The sequence below is a fragment of the Oreochromis niloticus genome, linkage group LG3, assembly GCF_001858045.2.
Source record: "Oreochromis niloticus isolate F11D_XX linkage group LG3, O_niloticus_UMD_NMBU, whole genome shotgun sequence".
Lineage (NCBI taxonomy): Eukaryota > Metazoa > Chordata > Actinopteri > Cichliformes > Cichlidae > Oreochromis > Oreochromis niloticus.
The window spans coordinates 4,312,254-4,332,397 of NC_031967.2; the positions used below are offsets into that span (position 1 = coordinate 4,312,254).

At 37.2% G+C, this 20,144-nt stretch overlaps 1 protein-coding gene and 1 long non-coding RNA gene across 9 annotated transcripts in view; one reads left to right on the top strand and one right to left on the bottom strand.

Moving 5' to 3' along the window:
- The window catches only part of sorcs2 (sortilin-related VPS10 domain containing receptor 2), a 379,862-nt gene that overhangs the window by 74,228 nt on the left and 285,490 nt on the right, over positions 1–20,144 (bottom strand). For all 6 annotated transcript variants that reach the window (XM_013266082.3, XM_013266081.3, XM_013266083.3 and 3 more), the window contains 2 exons: positions 16,856–16,929; positions 2,635–2,699 (listed from right to left, as the gene is read on the bottom strand). In XM_013266082.3, the coding sequence (XP_013121536.1) occupies positions 2,635–2,699; positions 16,856–16,929 (139 nt within the window). The remainder of the gene's footprint in view (positions 1–2,634; positions 2,700–16,855; positions 16,930–20,144) is intronic.
- On the top strand, positions 8,434–11,250 carry LOC109196009 (uncharacterized). Of its 3 annotated transcripts, none has more exons than XR_002057482.2 (5): positions 8,434–9,159; positions 10,020–10,067; positions 10,148–10,180; positions 10,259–10,412; positions 10,562–10,581. It is a non-coding gene; the product is annotated as an uncharacterized LOC109196009 (long non-coding RNA). The 3 variants fall into 3 exon arrangements; XR_002057483.2 differs by having other exon boundaries at positions 8,443–9,159; positions 10,566–10,580; XR_002057484.2 differs by lacking the exon at positions 10,562–10,581 and adding an exon at positions 10,656–11,250 and having other exon boundaries at positions 8,444–9,159.

Here is a 20,144-nt window from a genome sequence, read left to right on the forward strand (position 1 = left end):
GATTGCTCATCTCCTCCTCAAGAGGTTCAGATTTTAATGGCCATTTATAAAGGGGAGGTTTATTGAGAAAGGAACAGCAAATATAATAAACACATCCTTCATTGTGCCCTTCAGAGTCTGCCACTCCTATCTGACTTTGCCTGCTCAGGTTTATTTAGAGGTTATAGTTTAGAATTTAGGATTATAGTTTGGGAGACTGAGAGAAGGTGAAGTCAAGATGTGGATAAAGAATCTGAACATTTGCCATCTTCATTGACAAATACACATTTCTATTACCCTCTTGGCCCCCTTTGTGGAGGTGTTCGCCTGTCACTCAGGAGATATGATAATCCAAATTCACTGGTGTTGCCCTGGGGGACCCTGAGTATTTAGCTTATCCATTTAGCTTATCACACATAAGCACTACCAACACTCCCACACCAAGGTCATTCGGTCATCTCTTCTTTTACTTGCTTTTACACTGTAGTGCTAGTGCTGCCTGGATAGGTAAAACACATTATCCTCTATCTCAAGAATTCTTAAAGAGAAGTTGATCCTCATGTCATAGTTGATCTGATTGAGGCATCAGTCATATCTGGCAAGGATATTTCAAGAAGCAAAATTCATTACTTTCAATTCAGCATAGGGCTATATTGGCCTGTGCAAATCCCAAGCACTCCTTACAGATTTACTAAAAAGTCACAGTGACGGTTTTGCTTTGATTGTCATGTGACCTAAGATTGGTTACGCCTTTGACTTTGACTCCTTAGTTCATATATATGAGTTTGAGGTTCTGTTTAGGTATTTCTGTACTCTATTGCATGAAGTTTTAATTCTTATGTTTTGAGGTTTAGATTTTTGAGGGGTTTTTTAGGATCTCTGCCTGGGTTTCATTACTCTCATAATGGTTTTCAATTTTGTAATATTATTTCTAGTGATGTCAATAGATTAAAAAAATTTAACTAATTACCGTAAATCCCGGACTACAGAGCACACCTGATTAAAAGCCGCATGCTCTAATTGTAGAAAGAAAATCAATTTTGTACTTGTACAGGCCACACCGGATTTTAAGCCATATGCGTTTCACCTGTAATATGAGATATTTACACAGAAATATTACACGTGAGGATTTTTAACGTTTAATTTAATCCGTAAGGTAACATAAACATGGTAACATAAACGTTATGGTAACATACAAAAATGCTTTTGCATTTTTGTATGTTACTGCAAATGCTTTTTTTCCTCGAACAGCGCCTGTAACATGGCTACCTTTAAGTATACGTAGGTATCGGTAACACACAAATTACGTTGCTTATGGTTTTTTTATGGAACAGTGCACAAACAACATTACAATGTCTCTTAACAACCGATAAAAATATATACCGTATATATACACTACTTATCATTTTGATTGGTCTACTGTTACCAGGCAAAATGTTTTTGGCCATATGAAAAAAACATATGCATTAGCCGCAGTATAAGCCACAGTGTTCACAGTGTGGGAAAAAAGTAGCGGCTTATGACCCGAAAACTACGGTAATCTCACAATTTTCTGTAATTAATCACGATTAATCACAATTACTTGATCAATAGCCTGGTTTCAATTATTTTTGTTTTCAACTTAATATTTAAACTTGTAACTGACATTTATGCAATATAATGAAGTAATCACAGAATAAACACAAAGAATGTATGCTTAAATTCAAAGAGAATTTAAATAGTTTTCTTGCATCTTTTAACACAGGTTCTCTCCTGTGAAATACAACTTTTTAAAAAACCTATATACTAATAGGTAAGTATACCTATGCCCGTCACTACCAGATCAACTGCCTATTTGCGCATGTGTGAAGGTAACTCTACTTGGACAAACTGCCCGAAATGCATGCAGAAACATTTCATTGCGTTAATTGCGTAAAAATTTTTTTAATCGCGTTGACCGTGATGTTAGATTAATTTGCATTAACGTGTCAATTTTCACAGCACTAATTATTTCCTTTTGGTTTTGCCTTAAGGCTATTATTATTCTGTCCTTCCCTTAATTTAGAGTGAGTTTTCTTGTGTCTTTAGTTGGGATCTTTGTTATTTTAACAGTTTAAAATTAGTTGGCTCTTGTGTCTTCCTTTAAGCTTTACTTCATCCCCTGTGATTGTCTTGATGACTGTCACCTATGTCTCCTAACCCTCCTGTTTCCAGTTAATGTGTATATATAGTCCTGTGCTTCTCCTTAGTCTTGTCTGTAGTCTTAATCTTCCTCTGTGTGCTCTTAGGTTTGCCTGTTTCCCTGCAGAGACCTTAGAGTTCTGCTTGGATTTGGCTGTAGGCATTGCATTCAACCTAATAAAGGTTCACCTTTTTGTTTAAAATCCTGTATTTTGGTCCTCTACTAATCAGCTTGTGATAGTGCCAGTTAATGTATTTTAATAACATGCTTTTAAACCCAAGTAAGAATACACCTGGTAGCATTTCAAATTTCAAGTCTCTTGGCTGATTAGCTGTTTGTTATTAGTAGTATAAAATTGGACCAAAGCTAAACTTTGTGCTTTATTTTACCTCTAGATTTATATCAACTTATAGAAATTCTAATAAAGTTTGATCTTCTCTGACCAAGTGCTAACATTATAACAAGATGAGTGGGCTAGTGGAAGATCACTGCACCTCCACTTGTATCTTGCATCTCCATGTGCACCAGATCAGGATCCACATCCACACCAGATACAGACCTGGAACACAGAAGACAATCATGTCACATGTAGATCAAACTTCAAGCTTAAAACCACATATGACTAGTCCAAGCAACACTGCAGTAAAGCACAGTCAATACAATATGTTTTTTTAATAATAACAATTGTCACTTTAATGTTTTTATAAATTTACTTATCTATTTCCTTTTTTTTTACATTTTCTAGTTTTAATATGGGAGCGAGACAGAAAATATGGAGAAATAAAACATGGAACAAATGGCATGACCGCACAAATTTGCTGCATTCTGCCAAATTATGTGTGTTTTTAGATGTTCACATAACATGGTGAACCCAGGAAAACATCTTTATTCATGACTCAAACCTGTTAGGGTGGTGGATGGACATGGATGTAAATGTAGAAACATTTAGGTGTGAGTGTAATCTTTTAAATTAAAAATCAAAGGTTAAGAAATGCTTTTCACTGTTTTTATGGAATTACCAATGTTATATGTCTAAGTTTGCAGGGGAAGACCATCTAGAACTAAACCATTCAATCATAATTTTAGACAACATGTACACGTTGATTTCTACGCTAATTGTATTTTAGCCAATCCAAACAAAGCCCCTCCCATTACCCTGAGTTGGATAAGCAGGAAATGTATGGCTGGATGGATATGTTATAATGTACAGCCACTGTCCACAACCTCTTTTTTCACTGGTCAGCACTTCCTGGAAAATGCACTTATCCTAACTCATGTTAACTTAGTATACTTTAAAACCATCAAAATGTTCATATGCTCATTTTTAAAAGCACACGGATGTATACAAAAGTGCACTTGCTCTGTCTGCCCTTCAGTGAGTGGTAAACTAAACAGTTCATCTGATTAGAACTGCATAATGTAGTCTGTAAAATATCCCCCTGGCCAGTAAAGACACAGTGGAGATTTAAAACCTTGTTACTTTTCCTATAAAGAGACTTTACAAGCAATTAGCAGACTGTGAGGGGAAGGGGAAGCAAGGAAGGAAAAGAGTTATGAGGGGTAAGGAGATCAGTCATATTGTAGGTAAAGACAGAGCTCATAGAGGACGCTTCAGAAAAAAAACACTGCCCACGTGAAACAATTTACTTAAAAAATATTATGTATTACTTTAAATAAGTTACACATTAATAAGTAATAAATAAGTCACATTTCTTTCAGGATTAGAATAATTATCACTCACTGCTTGATTAGATTTAGTCATACAAATGACGTACAATTATGCAAACAAACCTACTCAGGGGTTGCAAAAAGACTGTAGCGTACCACTTTTTTCCAAAGCTCTTTTTTTTTTTCATTGCTGGGATGATACACATACGTCTCATACTCTATACATGGTGCAGGTAAAATATATATTTCCTATTAAAAAAATATCATTAAAATTATTTTAAAAATCTTGGTTGTACTAAATGCAAAACTTGACAATTTGTGTCTGTGTTGTAACAAATGTAACCTAGCCAATTTATTCTAAATTGAATAAACTGGAAAGTTTGCAGTTCAAACCTCGACTCCGCCAGTCCACATGCCAGACTGTCCAAGATACTACATTTCAAAATTTTGCCAATGGTGCGTTATTGTTTGTGCAATACATAAAACTTAACTTGATTGAACGGAATAAATTGGTCATTAATAGCCAATTCAAAATCAAGTCTATTGTCTATTGTCCAGAAAGTCTAGTCTGGTATGATATTATTCTGTCTTACAAAAACAGCTGCCAACAAATGTGGTTCATCTACAAAAACAAGTTTGCTTCTGGGCTCAGTCCAGTTACTGCTAGTCAGATGTCTATGGAATGGATTATATACCCATCATACAAATATAAGAGGTCACCACAATTTAAACAGTGGATGATGAAAAGCAGCTGGAGAGACAAGAACAAGAGAACTCATTATCCATCTGTTAGCCTGATATCAGAAAGAATGTTCAGCTTGTTAAGGGGCATATGAAGGAATGACTGGCAGCAGAGACCATGATGAAATGTCAGTGATATACAGTGGTTTATACCAATGACAGTTAAACCTTTCTAATAGAGCGACTGAAGTGACCACAGTAGGGGGTCCGTTTCAGTTTATCAGAGCGGTAAAGAGAATATAGTAGAACTACTTATGTAAGCCTTAGAATGGGACTAGAGACCAACTATCAGCTACAAAACAGTACATCCATATTCACCTTCAGTACGGTATTGTTTCCACTTTAACAGATTTCTTTTTAAAGACTGACTTTTACCCTGGACAGGAGAGTATCCAAGAAACGAGGGACAGAGAGCAATAACATGGAATAACATGTCCAGAAGCAGAATCAAACCTGGATCCCTGGAGTAGCCTTTCGGCATATAGTTCACTTGTTTAATCCACTCTAATAGATTTCCATTGGCATGTACCTCAATGTAATTTATTTTGAGTTGACACCAATGCACAGCAATGCCGAAATACTCCTTTTGCCAGGTTTTAGGATGTTCCTCCTCTTGTTAGTCTCCAACCAGGCTTTAAGCAAACACTGGGCATTTGAAATGTCCTTATCAATAGCTAATTCTTTGTCTACCTGACATTTACAGTTTTGGTTGTTTTTTTTAAAAAACTTCCATCCATCCATCCATCCATTCATTCGCTTCCGCTTATCCTTTTCAGGGTCACGGGGGGTGCTGGAGGCTATCCCAGCTGTCATAGGGCGAGAGGCAGGGTACACCCTGGATAGGTCGCCAGTCTGTCGCAGGGCCAACACACAAGGACAGACAACCATTCATACTCACATTCACTCACACCTAGTGACAATTTGGATTATCCAATTAACCTATCCCCACAAGCTGCATGTCTTTGGACGGTGGGAGGAAGCCGGAGTACCCGGAGGGAACCCACGCAAACACGGGGAGAACATGCAAACTCCACACAGAAAGACCCTGGTCTGATGGTGGAATTGAACTCAGGACCTTCTTGCTGTGCGGCAACAGTGCTAACCACCGTGCCACCGTGCTTTATTTACTTTTACTTTCTTTCTTTATTTTTATTATATATACTTTAAGGTTCTGGACCTGATCAAGAGTCTTGCTGCTTGTTCCCATCTATTAGAAAACTCATGAGGAAACGTCCCATGTCCTCCTTGACCCATCTTGGAAACTCCATCATTTCATTTCCTGCATGTTTCTTTGGATAGAAGTGTCAGCTCCAAGCATGCAATGTGAATTCAGACTGAAGGTGAATTTGCACTTTGAGAAATGTTACCCCTCAGCCATCTAGTGAATGATTTTAATGGATTGAATGGTTTTAATGGAATCTCCTGCCACTGCCGTGCAGATGACACCCAGTGATACTTTTCTGTCAAACCCAAAACCTTGACAGCCTCTCTTGCCTCAATAAATGCTTCTCTGCCATTTCTCTGCCAACAGGAGGAGGCCCCGGGACAGACCCAGTATATACTGGAGAGATTATATCCCTTGGCTAGCCTGGGAACGCCTTGGTGTTCCCGTGGACAAACTGGAGGAGGTGGCCGTGGAGAGTGAGCTTGACTGCTTAGGCTGCTGCCCCTGGGACCCAGCCCCGGATAAATGGAAGAAGATGATGGATGGATGGACGAATAGATGGTATTCATATTTCTTTTATCCCAATTCCAGTTAAACTGAGGTTAGACAGTTTCCCTAAGAAGGTTAGTTAGTCCATCTCCCCCGTCACCAGTAAATCAAATCAAATCATCTGCTAAAAACTTTGGCATCATTTTTCTACCAACTCCTGAATTTTGAAAGTCACATCTCAAAGCTCATCCATTCTTGTGTCCTTCGACTCAGAAATATTGTGAAAATCAAATCTTTACTGTCATTTAATCATCTTGAACTTTCAGAACACATTTTAATCTTGCTCCTGCCTTAATTATTGCAATTTACTATCACCAACTGGTGCAGAACAAAGCACCAAGGCTACTAACAAAAACTAGCTGGGGGCCACATATTACAGCTACCCTTGGATCCCTTCAGTGGCTTCCAGTGAAACTAAGAATCCACTTTAAAATTCTGTTATTAACACATAAGGCTCTACACCCCTGCTTATGTAGCAGAGCTTGAAAGACTTTATCAATGCAGCCGGCCTCTCCGATCGTCTAACCAGGGTCTCCTAACCGTCCCTCGCTCTGATTGAGCCTTTGACATTGTTGTACCCAAACTGTGGAACAGCCTTCCTCAGACTATTACAACATATTTGTATTTGTATACACATATATATCTCTGTTTTGACAAGTGCTATACAAATAAATTCTTCTTGTTATCATCATCGTTATTATTATTATTATTATTATTATTATTATTATTATTATTATTACACAAGCTGTTTTCTTCATTTATTCTTTTCCTTTTGTTGTCAGTTGTCAGCCTTGCAATGTCAGTTCAATTTCAATAAACGGCTTTTTAATTTTATTGAGAATGACAAACACAACAGCCTAGCATCACAAAAACAAGGTCCAATGGAAGACATTTGGCCAGACCAGCCTAAAGGCAGATTGATTTTAATGTGATGTTTTTGTGTGATTTATGTGCACTGGCTGGAAGACTTCTGGTCTCTGCTGTTCCTTTTATGGCTGATATGACTGGCTAAATTCAGATCCAAAAACTCTAACAACATACATTTACAGTGTATGTATGTAAAACCTTAGCCACATATATGAACTTTTGATTGGAGGACCATCATCTTCATGATATTAATGGTATGGAGTTCAGTTTCCTATAATGAATAGTTATATAGATAGACAGACAAAAAAACAAAAACAAAACAAATAAAATAAACTAAAAAAACATAAAACTCCCAAATAAAATCTTTAGTTAAACATAGACAATTCTAAAATTGCACAGGAACAATTTATTGGAAAAAAAAATAGTAAAGTAAGTAATAAGTCCATTCCATATAGACAATTAGGATCAAGCTTTGTAAAGATCAAAGTAAAAGCTTTGTAAAGATCAACTGAAGCAATAGCCCACTGGCTATATGATGGCGCTTGGCAAGGGGTATTAAGTCAAATGGTCTGCAATTTTTTGCCCGTTTAATCTGCCCTTAAATTGTATGGTTAAATGGTCACCCTGTTTGCACCCTGTTTTTGTTTGTGAGTAAATATTGAATAGGTAGCCAATATTTAATGGTTAAGATTTTGGAACCATTTTTCATGTTTCCCAAAATATGAATTTTGAAAACTTTTGCGAGTCCATGACTTTTAATCTTGTGCCACTATTAAGTCAAAACCAAATGTTATTCACAGAAAAACAAAAAAATGTGTGTAAGTTTTAGTTTAATCCACGCGTTAGAGTAGGAATAGCATAATATAGCTCTCATTGCAGGGTCTAAATCCCAGAGCCAACTCTTACTTGAGTATTTAACTTAAGTCTAAAGTAGGAAGCACTTAGGGTGTTTCTCTTCCTATATGGCACCCCTTCCACAATCTCTCAATTTTTACATTGCAGAGAGGATGATTTATGAGTTAGCACTGGTGGTACAAATCATAGTTGCTTGGGTGTGTGAACCAGCTCATTTAATATTTGCAAAGAGAGGAAACACACTAACAGGAACTCCTTCAGAAATGCCTTTCTGACCTTTAAAACATGGGAAAGAGGGACTCAATAGTATTTGAATGCTGCACATTTGAACTTATAATTTTACAATAATGCCTATTTTACATGAATGAGTAACATGAAGCTTAATTCAGATGGGAGAAAAGGGTAAAAGAAAACAGATGAATAGAAGAATGAAAAAGAGGAAATTGCAACCAATGTGAGCATTGAAAGGATAGGAAAGACCTGACCTCGAAAAGATTACTATCCAAGCAGGTTTTTCAGGTTTGTTTTAACTGTTGCTTGCTGTTTATTGGCAATATGTCTGAGCAAAGTTTCTTTTTTTAAGTATATTCCCTCACATCAGCTCTACCAATCTATTGAAGGTTGTTTACCTTGGTTAACTTTAATAGATTAAAGATTGTTAAGATAGAAATCCACAGTTTTCATACAAAATGCAATGCATAGTTGTACTTGGGGTATAAATTACCCCTCTCGTCTAAGTTGTTGCATTTGCTAAAAAGTTTGTTTTATCCCTGGTGGGAGTCATTTTCACATATTTATTAACTCTTAAAAGAAAAATCTGCTGCTCTTAGTAAATGAAACAGGACGCCTCCTTTCTGCCATCTGGAGATTTATGGATAAAAGAGGATGGTGCTTTGCAGGAAAACCGAAAAATCTACCATCGAAGCAACCTCTCTCCCTCTCTCTCTCTCTTGGTGTGTTTTCTTGTTGCTCTGTGTATATGTGTCTGCTTACTCCACATTACCTTAGGGGGGCAGGATCCTCCTGGGATCTCCGCCCTCGCCCTGACGCACCTCAAGCAATCAAGCACCTGTGAATCATCTGGCAATCAGCTGACTGCTGTTTAAGCTGGGACCTGACCTTCAGTCTCTGTCTGAGTGTTGTCCAACTGTCGTAGTGATTGCCTTGCCCATCTGTAAGTCTCTTTCATTATTGTTAGCACAAAGATTTCTAATGTTAGCTGTGGTTACATGTGGAGAGTGTTTTGCATGGCTGAGGGAAGAGATTCTGTCCTGGAAACACTGGAGATCAGGGGTCCGTTCTTCGTACCTCGCTTACTACATCCAAGATCAAATCATCGCGCCAACTTTGAGCTTGCTATTCCGGTTCTCCGAACACACCTGTTGTCGACGATTAGTACAGCTGGATGAAGTAATGTGAGATCACTGGGTGGCTTAAAAGGGGCTACGCATGGATAGTAGAAACATTGATCGGCGACCCTTTGATTGGTGAAAATGTCGAAGGAGCGCGCTCAGTATTTTTCGGCAGCAGAGCAAGAACTCTTGATTGAGGGATTTCAGGAGTTTCAGAGCTTAATTAAAACGCAGGGGAACACTGCAAAGGCTGCAAAAGCAAGGAGAGAGGGCTGGCAGAAAGTTGCTGACAAATTAAACTCGTAAGTAATTTATTATATTATATTACATTATATCCTCTTTCACATTAGAGCCACAACAGGACCCACTAGAACATGGGAACAAGTAAAAGTGAAATATAAGAATATTCTACAGAATGGTAATATTTATCACTTATATTGCTTTTAGTCTCTTGAAAAGAGACCCTGAAATAATCTGTTTGTTTATAACAGCAACCAAGAAAAGGGTAGAGCAAATAAAGACAGGTGGTGGTCCTGCACCCCCTCGTCACACCCCGGCAGAGGAGCTGGCCCTAGGGTTGAATGCCACCAGACCCATTGTTGAGGGCATCTTTTTTTTAATTATTTAGACCAATAGGCTGTACCACATCCCTTTGTAACACCATTTTGTTTCCATTGCACAGGACAGTGAAGCAACCCTGTCAGATGACTGTGGTTTGGAGGAAGTCCCTGTAAGTGCATGCATAATTTGGCCTGAATTTGTATCTACTTGTGTACTTCTATGTGTTTCTGACTGCAGTATGATTTGCAGGCAAAGAGGCCGGCAGAGAGGCCTGATACAGAGGTGGGCAGTCTTGTAATTAATTTTACTTCCTATATGACATGTATTGACCATTAAATGTTGTCTCTACAATTGAAACAGGGTGACATTCGTTTGCTCTATAAGAGAAGACTCCAGCAAAAAATGGAGTATACTGAGCTAAAGAAACAAAAGCTTCTAGGTGAAATCGAACTTCAAGCTCTAATGAGGCAAAAAGTTCAACTCGAAATCGAGTTGCTTCAAAAGGAACTTCAGAGTAAGTAAAAATACACTTTCATACAGAGCACTATTGATGACCTTGCGTGATACAGTATATATGATTTTTTTTTTTTTTTTTTTTTTTTTTTCCTGGCAAATGATGACTGGCTTTTTTTTTTTTTTTTTTTTTTTTTTTTTTTTGATGAGACAGAAAAAGATGCTCAAATAAATTTCAATGAAAAATATGTTTTGTCATGTTTTTAATATTCGAAATTGTGTTGCACAATTCTGTCCCATGCAGCTCTGCCACTAGGTTGGTCCAAGTGCACTGGCTGGAGGTCATCATCAGGCTGAACCTCCACCACAGGAGTCCTCTCCTTTCTGATGGTGGCAATGTTGTGCAGTACGGCACATGCAACAATAATGTCACATGCCCTGTCAGGTGCAACCCTTAGACTTTTCAGACACTGAAATCTTCCCTTTATTTGCTCAAAGGTCATTTCAATGCGTGCCCTTGTCCTGGCTAGAGCTGCATTGTAGCGGGTTCGTGGCCCAGGGTTGGGGTCAGGGAACGGTGTCATGAAGTACTGCCTGCATGCATAACCCCTGTCTCCAAGGAGAATCCCATCGTAGGCCCCTGTGTAATGGAGAAATGCTGTTATGTTAGGCCCAAAATAAGTATGAAATATCAAAATAAGTCTCTTTCTTACCACAAATAATGTGCATAACCCTGACTCTCTGAAAATTCTTGAGTCATGCACTGATCCGGGCCATTTAGCTTCCACATTTGTGATATGGCACATAGAGTCACACACCATCTAAGAGATTTCATTATATGTGAACACACTCCTTTTCATTATATATTACCATCTAAAATATTAGTATTACTCACCTGCACATTTATACTGTGAACCCACTTTCGATTGACAAAATCCCCTTCATTGGGGCCTGGGGGGGCCTTGATCGCAATGTGTGTGCAGTCTATGGTACCAATCACATTAGGGAAGCCTGCGGACAATCGAGCTATAGTTACAGACATAGGTCATGATTGCATCACATTCATTATCGAATTTAATGTACCTGCAATAGAAAAAAAGCCCTGTTTGTCAACCTGTGGTCTTAAGTGGCTTGGAAAAACCACAAACACACCCAGGAAATGCTTGAGTGCCAGGTATACTTTGCGAATGGAACGGCAAATCCACCTTCGCTTTTATAGCCGTGGTCTCTCATCTTGATTACACGAAGTAATTTACTATTCCTACTCTAAAATATGAATTACATCTGAAATAATCAAATACATGAAATAGAATGATTAATAGTACATTTCCCTTTTTTTAGGAAATGACCTGTATGTATCTGTATGAAATCAATAACAGAATCAAATACTGCATTATCTTTAGTTACATTGATAATATTTATTTATGGAAAAACAGTGGAGAAATATCGCTGTTGCTTTCGTATAAATGAAGCAGACATACCTGAGTGGCCGCGATCTAATCCTGTTTACATAAAGTAAGCCTGCTCCCAAGCAGGTTTACGCTTACGGATCTGTTGCTATGACAGCAAGTCCCGGATGAGCTTCGGAGAACCGAACGATCCAAGATCACGCGAAATCATCAACAATCAAATCCAGCTAACTTACTTAGCAAGGTACGAAGAACGGACCCCAGATGCTCTGGATTCACTGAACCTCCCTCAGCTGGATTTTGTAAATACAAGACTTTTGAACTAAGAACTGCTGAAAGACCTTCTAAATAGCACAACTCTCTCCTGCACTGTAAATAAAGTCACTGAATTTGCATTACTGATAGAGATAGCATTTTGTGCTTTTGATGTTATTTCATTGATTTCATAATAAATATTGAAGCTAGTTAAACAATACCAGTGAAAGCCATTTAAAACTATTTATATTGTTCTATTTGACACTGATAATACTGCGCATACTAGTTGGATAATGTACTATTATCAGTCTCAAAATGAACAATATAAATAGTTTTAAATGGCTTTCACATATATAGTAATGACCAAAATTATTTTTTTTATGTTTGTGTAATGTTAATCCACCAATGTTGTTGGTTGTTCAAGCTCTTTAACTGAAATTATATTATTAATGTTAAAATATAATTTTGTTGTTTTTCATTCATATTTTGTTTCATTTTCATCAAAATTAATGTTTTACAATATAAAACAGAACAAAATTTTAAAGCATGTTATTATTCTTTGATTAAGTTGCCAAATTACTGTTATTTACTTGCATTTTCTGAACAGAACATTTTGTGCTTGAATGCTTGATTAATTTCTGATAAGTCCAGTCTGCCAGCTCAAATGTGGGTATAAAATGTGAATTCAGTTTGAAATTCCTCCTCATTTTAAAATGGGAACATGCAGAGAGCTCTTTGAAAAGGGAATAGCCTACATTGAAGCACTTTGTGATGCTGTGATGGTCTTAGAGACAAATAGAGCAAGACTTCAAGTGTTTTCACAATGTGGTCAAGTGTGCTTTGGAGACGGGCCCTTACAGAATGCACCAAGAAGTGGAAGAAATGAAAGCTGACTGAAGCAGATCTCAGGCACCTTAAGACTTTAAGTAGTATAGACCGAAGGAGGACCACTGCTGCTCCAGGCAGCAAAAGAGGTAAATGTTTTTAGATCATATTCTAAGAAAGTCTCCAGACTGACCATAAGCAGATGACTGAATGAACAAGGCTGAAGGGAAACTTAACTTCTAAGAAGCCATTATCTGTGCAATGTGACAAATTTGAGACATTTGTGGATGTTTGCAGGCCCAAACACTGGACTGTAAATTACTGGAAGAAGCAACTCTTGACAAGTGAATTCGTGTTTGAATTCTTCAGTTAGCATTGTGGTGTTTATGCCAACAGGAAGTTTTGATGCTAGCATAATATAATGAACAAAAAATTCTAGCGCATCATCTTGGTTCATCAAGATGTAGACTGAAATGGATTGCTCACGGGTTTATATACCAACAAGAGAATGACCCCACACATATTTCAAAACTGTGCACAAACTATGTGAAAAAGGAATCTAGAGAACTGGAACTGATGGACTGGCCAAGTCTAAGTCCAGACTTAAACTATTGAGCAGATTTGAGATTTGGTGGATTCGAAGACAGGTTGGACAAAAGTTCCATTGGGAAACTTTGTGGGACGAACCAAAAACTACTTGGTTTTTGACAGATTTTTAAAATATGTATTTTCCTGTTTTTATGACAGGTGGTTATCTATCCATCCAGCACACAACAGCAGGGTGCAAGATGCTAGCAGGCAGGGCATACATGGAACGCCATAACCAAATGATTTGCATAGTATACAGGAACACCTGTGCCAGGTATAGCAAGGAAATTCCAAGGTGAAATGGGATTTGCCCCCAAAGGTGGTTGAGAATGACCAAGGTAAGTTTCTGTGGAACTTCCAGATACAGACGGACAAACCGGACATAGTAGTGGTGGACAAGCAGAGGAAGACAGCCATAGTGATACATGTAGCAATACTGAATGACAGCAACATCAGGAAGAAGGAACATGAGAAGTTGGAGAAGTACTAAGGGCTCAGAGAAGAGCTCGAGAAGATGTGGAGGGCGAAGGTGACAGTGGTTATCGGATAACTTGGTGCAGTGACCCCCAAGCTGGGTAAGTGGCTCCAGCAGATCCAGGAACAACTGAGATCTCTGTCTAGAAGACCAGTGCTAGGAACAGCTAAGATACTGCGCAGGACCCTCAAGCTCCCAGGCCTCTGGTAGAGGACCTGAGCTTGAAGGATTGACCACCCTCAGGAGTGAGAGGGGATTTTGTTTTTGTTTTTTTTTAAATACTGTATCACTGTAGTTCCTGAATTATTAAAATAAAATAACACCCCTCTTGTTTTGTTTTTTTGTTTTTTTTTTTGTTTTCATAAATTAAGCCCTTGTCTTTTAGAGTGATCTAAGAGTGATGCCAATCCTACTTGTGCTAAATGTAGAGTAGGCCTGACATCGTCCTGTTAGATCACTATTAGCATTTGATACTGTTGGTCACAATATTTTTCTACAGAATACAGAGTAGGTATGTATCTGTCAACATACTTACATATTTAAGGTAAACAGGATAAGGTTAATCACAATCACCGTCTTATGTTGGCATATTACAAATATACGCAAACTGATATGGATGTCATTTCTTCTTCAACTGAAGGGCAAAATATAAAATTAAGGGAACAATTGTAATAATTCATATACTTAATATTTTTTTCTAATCTATGCAATTTTTTTGAGATATAATTTAAAACCTGAAATGAATGAAATTCTTATGGGCTCGAACAAAGGACATGTCTTTGTGCTTGTCCTGTTAGGTCACTCTGTAGCATTTGATACTGTTGATCACAATATTTTTAACATAAATTTAGATTAATCTGTTAATCTCTACTAAAATTGTATTAAAGAAAATACATTCCAATGGTTTAAATTGTATGTGCCTGATAGATTTTGTTCATGTAATCTGGTAGTCCACAAAGTTTGTCATGGAGTTCCACAGGGTTCTGTGCTGGGATCCATACTTTTTTATATTATACATGCGTCTCTTAGAGAATATTATCAGAAAACACTGCATACATTTTTATTGCTACGTAGACAATACCCAGTATGATTTATTTACGAAGCCAGATGACACAAGTCATATACTTTGGCTTCAGTTATATTTTAAAGACATAAAGATGTCCCATAATTTCCTTCCAATATTCAGACAAAACTGAGGTTATTATATGTTTAATTGCATTCTGATTCTGGTTGGCATTACCATACCAGGATAAGTCCTTCAATGTGCATATTAAACAGTTATGTAGAAATTGTTTCTTTCTTCTGCACAATATTTCTGTCTTTTATCTGCATTCATTATTTTTATGTTGGACTATTGTTATTTATCATTATCAGGTCGTTCTTAAAGTTCACTAAAAAGCCCACAGTTAATCCAAAATGCTGCAGCCAGAGTACTGACAGGGATGATAAAGCAAATTCATACTTGTCCAATATTAGCTTCTCTTTAGCGGCACCCAGTTAAATCCTTCAAATAGAGCCTTCAACTTTCAGCAGGCCTCCTTCCTGTGGAACCAGCTTCCAGTTTGTTTTTCAGGAGACATACGGCCTCTCTACTTTTAAGAAAAACTTTCCTTTTTGATAAAGCTAACAGTTAAGGCTAGACATATGACCCTGAACTATTCCTCAGTTATGCAGCTATAAGATCAGTCCTAAGACACTTTATGTGATGAACTTAGCACTTCTTCACCACTCAGCTTTCACTCTCCCCACATGTTTATGTACCACTGGAGCCATATAATTACTTTTTAACTGGCCCTCCCTGAGCCCTGGCTCTGCCAGAGGTTTTCCTTTCTGCAACTGCAAACTTGTCTAGGGGGTTGCTTGATTGTTGAGGTTTTCTCCAGAACACTGTAGGGTTCTTACCTTACAATGTGACTGTTCTTGTGATTTGGTACTAAATTGAACTGAAGTGAATTGAAATAACCTTAAGCAGTTCAAATTTTCTTTTCGTCTGTGTTTATTATAGCCTTCAACACCCATCTCAAAGTAAATTCAAAATAAAGTCCTTGTACTTGTATTTTCATTTCTTTCTTTCTTAACTTATTGGGATCCTTGCAAAACACTGACATATGTTTAAGAACCAGTATTAATCATATTTGCACAAGAAACAGACAATGTTCTGTTTGGTTGCAACCTTAATTCTCACAGTTTCTAAAACTATATATCAGTGAAGAAGTTATCAGAGGCCTGTAGAGGAAACCTAGGGTTTGAGTCAGGTAAGTGTGGTACTGTCAGGTTTATCATTTGGTTTTCAGGATAAAGACAAAGGTTCTCTTCTTAATGGGTACATCGCCATGGTAAGATATGCTGCAGGCCTAACGTGCTCTGGTGCATGTTATCCTTTAGAAAAGACACAAACATGTACAAAACCACAACATAATGATCAATCAGTTCTTTCTAAGAAAATCCCTAGAACTTTAGTATGTAGGTAGTAGGAAGGACTGTAGTTCTAGAGACAGTATTTGTCTTTATCCGACAAGCATCACTAAGAAGTGGAGATTCTTAGGGAACAATGGGATTCCCTTCCTTTTCCTTGCATGTGTAAACAAGTTTAAATCACACATTTTTATGTACCAAGTTGCAGATGTATTATCTGTTTAACATCTTTCAATATTTCTAATATAGTCTCTTTATTTGTAAATTATACTGCTTTGCTGCAAGTAGACTAGTCTGTGTCTATGATTAATCAAATTGCACAGTTTTACCTCACCATACTCATAAAAAGAATGGGAGAATCTGGGTTGACTGATCCACCTTCAGTTACTGGTGTTGCTGATGTTTGGATAAGTGACTCGAAAAGATATCCTGGGTATCATGAACTTGCTTAGTAATGCTGGCCCCAGCTGTGACACAAACACAGCTGCATTCTTGGCATCTTATCCATCAAAATGTATAAAATTAAGTTAGACTGACCAGAAAACTCTGTCCTTTGTCACCCTCTCCTGCAGTAATGTCCACTTACGGCCCAGATCTCCTGAAGCAAAGAGCTGGACAAAAAAACAAAAAAAACACATAATTAGACAGAAAAAAAGCACCATTTTCATGTAGCATTACTGTTTAAACTTATTTCTAGATTATTGCCAGATGTTTATTTTACAATGAAGGTCACCATAGAAAATTATTCACCCAATTAAGATATTACATTTCATACTTCAGCACATCAAAGCTGAGCTCACATAGTAATCATAACAGGTTTGGCAGATTTGTGTGTGTGTGCATGTGTCAGCGTGACAACGTGTGTGCATCGAGTGTGTATTAGCTGACACACACACACACACACTAACAACCCTTGCACCTTCTCATTCTGCTTAGCTCCTGCCTATCTCACTCATGGTCATCAGAAATTAAATGTAATCAGTGACGACAAGCTAATCCTACAGCACATTCTTTTGTGGCTGTGAAAAAGAGAAGCGAAGGTTGACCTTGATGTAAATATGTGTCTGCCCTCACAAACCGTAATTTGAAAATGCTGCTCCGCATCCTCACATCATTCTCCAGCTAAATGATTTTTTTTGTTCTGTTTGAATGGATTCCTCGTTTCCATCTGCAGCCTGCCCATATGGAACAGATTAAAACCTAATTGAATTTCTTGCTTAATTATGTGTAAATTATTGAAGTGGAGGAGGAGTTGAGCCAATTCAAGCTTATTAACTATTCAAATTTATGTCTCACCTACTTAAATATCTTGAGCTTCATTTCCATTTTGGTTTTCAGGGTCTTTTTATTTAAGCCCAAACGCCATTTTTTACTAAAACATAAAATCAGTTGGTGCAAAAAAAAGGTCTTTGATGAATACGATTAGTTGTTGATGCAACAAAACAAAATGAGATTACATTGTGTTGATCTCCACAGATCGATAAAGTGTGAATTTATTAGTTTTTAAGGAGGTATTATCCAAAAAAAGAATTCATAATATACAGATAAGTACAAAGACTGTGGCAGATGAACTAAACTAAACCATACTGATAACATATGAAAACAAACTGCCCTTTAATTCAATATTTTTAGTGTATGATTGGTGAATTAACCATTGTGTGGTGGTAGACAACAACATAAAATATAGCTGTGCTGTCTCCAAAAGTACCTGGATGAGTACCTGGATGAGTACTTTACCTGTATGATTGAGCATGCATCAAGACATAGCTGTGCTGTTTACACATAGGCGACTACTGTCAGCTAACATAATAACATAAAATAAAATACTTTGCTCTCTACGACAAAAGTATCACTATCTGCACTTTGGGCTTCCGACCTCTGTATATCACTGCCAGATCAGATATACTACCTTTGCACTACCTTTGTGTTATCGCCATAAATGATTAGAACATGGTGAAGATAATTTGTTGCTACTGTTTCACACCAGTGGTACTGTTAACATTAGCTTTGCTCAGAATTGGCCATTCCACATGTGCCCCCAAGTGATACATCTTTAAATTCCTTGGCTGTGCTTTGATCCCCTAACTGAAGCTACTGCTATAAAACAGTCAAATGCAGTGAGATGACTGGAACATCTCTCATTGCTTATTAATAAATCTGTTGATTGAGTGTTTCTAACCTACATGAGGAAGCAGCATTTTTGACCAACACTATTTTCATCTCGCAGGTTTTCTACAGTGCTGCAGGCTTGAATGTCTTATCCACTGAATCATCTCATCTCTCGGCAAAAAGGCATAAGTAATTCATTGGATAGCAATACGATGCCCTGGCTTTCATGTTTCATGTAGTGAAACTAAAAAAAAATATAACGAAAAGGGTTTTTTTGTAATTTCATCAAAAAGAAAAAAATTCATAAAATCTATATTAATTGCACATAAAGTGAAATGTTTGTCTTTATGTGCCTGTTTTGTTTTAATTTGGGAGATTATGGCTTTTGCTGTTCAAAATTAAAAAGTATTTTAGATAATGGATTATCTTGACTTAATATTTCCTTCTAAATTTGAGTAAATCATGTTTGTATCTCAGTCTAGTCGAGTGCAAGCAACTACATTCGAGGCTGCTGACTTGACAGTTTTCCAGATGACCTTAACTGGCCCATCCACAGGACAGTAAGCCCCATAAGGTCATTGCTGAATGTCTAGTCATTCGCTGAGTGCTGCATAGAATGTATGGAAAATTGAAACGCTTTGAAAGGATGAGTGGGGTAGGGAGAATGCACAAGAAACAGGGATAACTGCAGCCATTAGATGTTTGCTGAGAAAAGTCAGTGCAAGATCTGACAGCAACGTAATAAATATACATATTTAAACTTTTACCTTAAAAATAAAATTTAAAGCAAAAGTTTTACATTGTATTTTCTTCAGATGCACTACCTGCAGTTTCAAAGCCTTCACATACATCTGTTGTAGCAAAAGGCAAAGATGTACTTATTTTTTCATCTTTTTTCATCTTATTCTTGGTGTCTTTTGGTCATTTCCTGCTTTACCGCACATTGCCGATTTTCTCATTTCTTGTTTTTTTTTTTTTTAAATTTCTTTTTTTGTTCTCATCTGCTGTAAATTATTTTCTCCCATTCCTTTTTCCCTCCTGTGTCTTGTTATCTAGTCAATCCCAGGGTATATATATAGCACCCATTGTGCTGCCATTTTCATGTCTGTATTTTTGATAGTGTGACTCTTGCTCCTTATCTTTCTGGAGTCCTGCCTTTTCTTCTCATTAACTGAAATATATGACTTTCCTTTTTGTTATTTTTGTCTGCAGCGGTGCCTGAATTCAGAACCTTGCTCCTTCTCTTATATGATATTTCTATTGAATAATCTAAAATATAAGATAAGATAAGATAAGATAAGATGGCCTAATAAAGGCCATCTTATCTTATCTTATCTTATCTTATATTTCTATTGAATAATCTAAAATGGCGTAAAGATAGATGGTAAATGGAGAAAAATCATAATAGTCAGAAGCAAACATATTTGGATGAGGGTGTAGAAAGCTAAGCAGCTTATGATGTCAAGCCATTACAGGGCACTAAGTACAAAATTCCTGTGCCTATATTTTTGAGGACGTCTTAGTTGGAAAACACCGGAAAGGGGCCGCACTTAAAGATAAGAACACCTGGTATTTTAAAAATTGGTTACAAAGGCCTGACATTTAATATATCTAGACCTTTAAATAAAGTAAGTAAATATTCAGATTTCTATATACAAATAGATTTGTGGGTTATTTATAATTAAAAACATTTTTTTGTGATATACATGTTTATTTC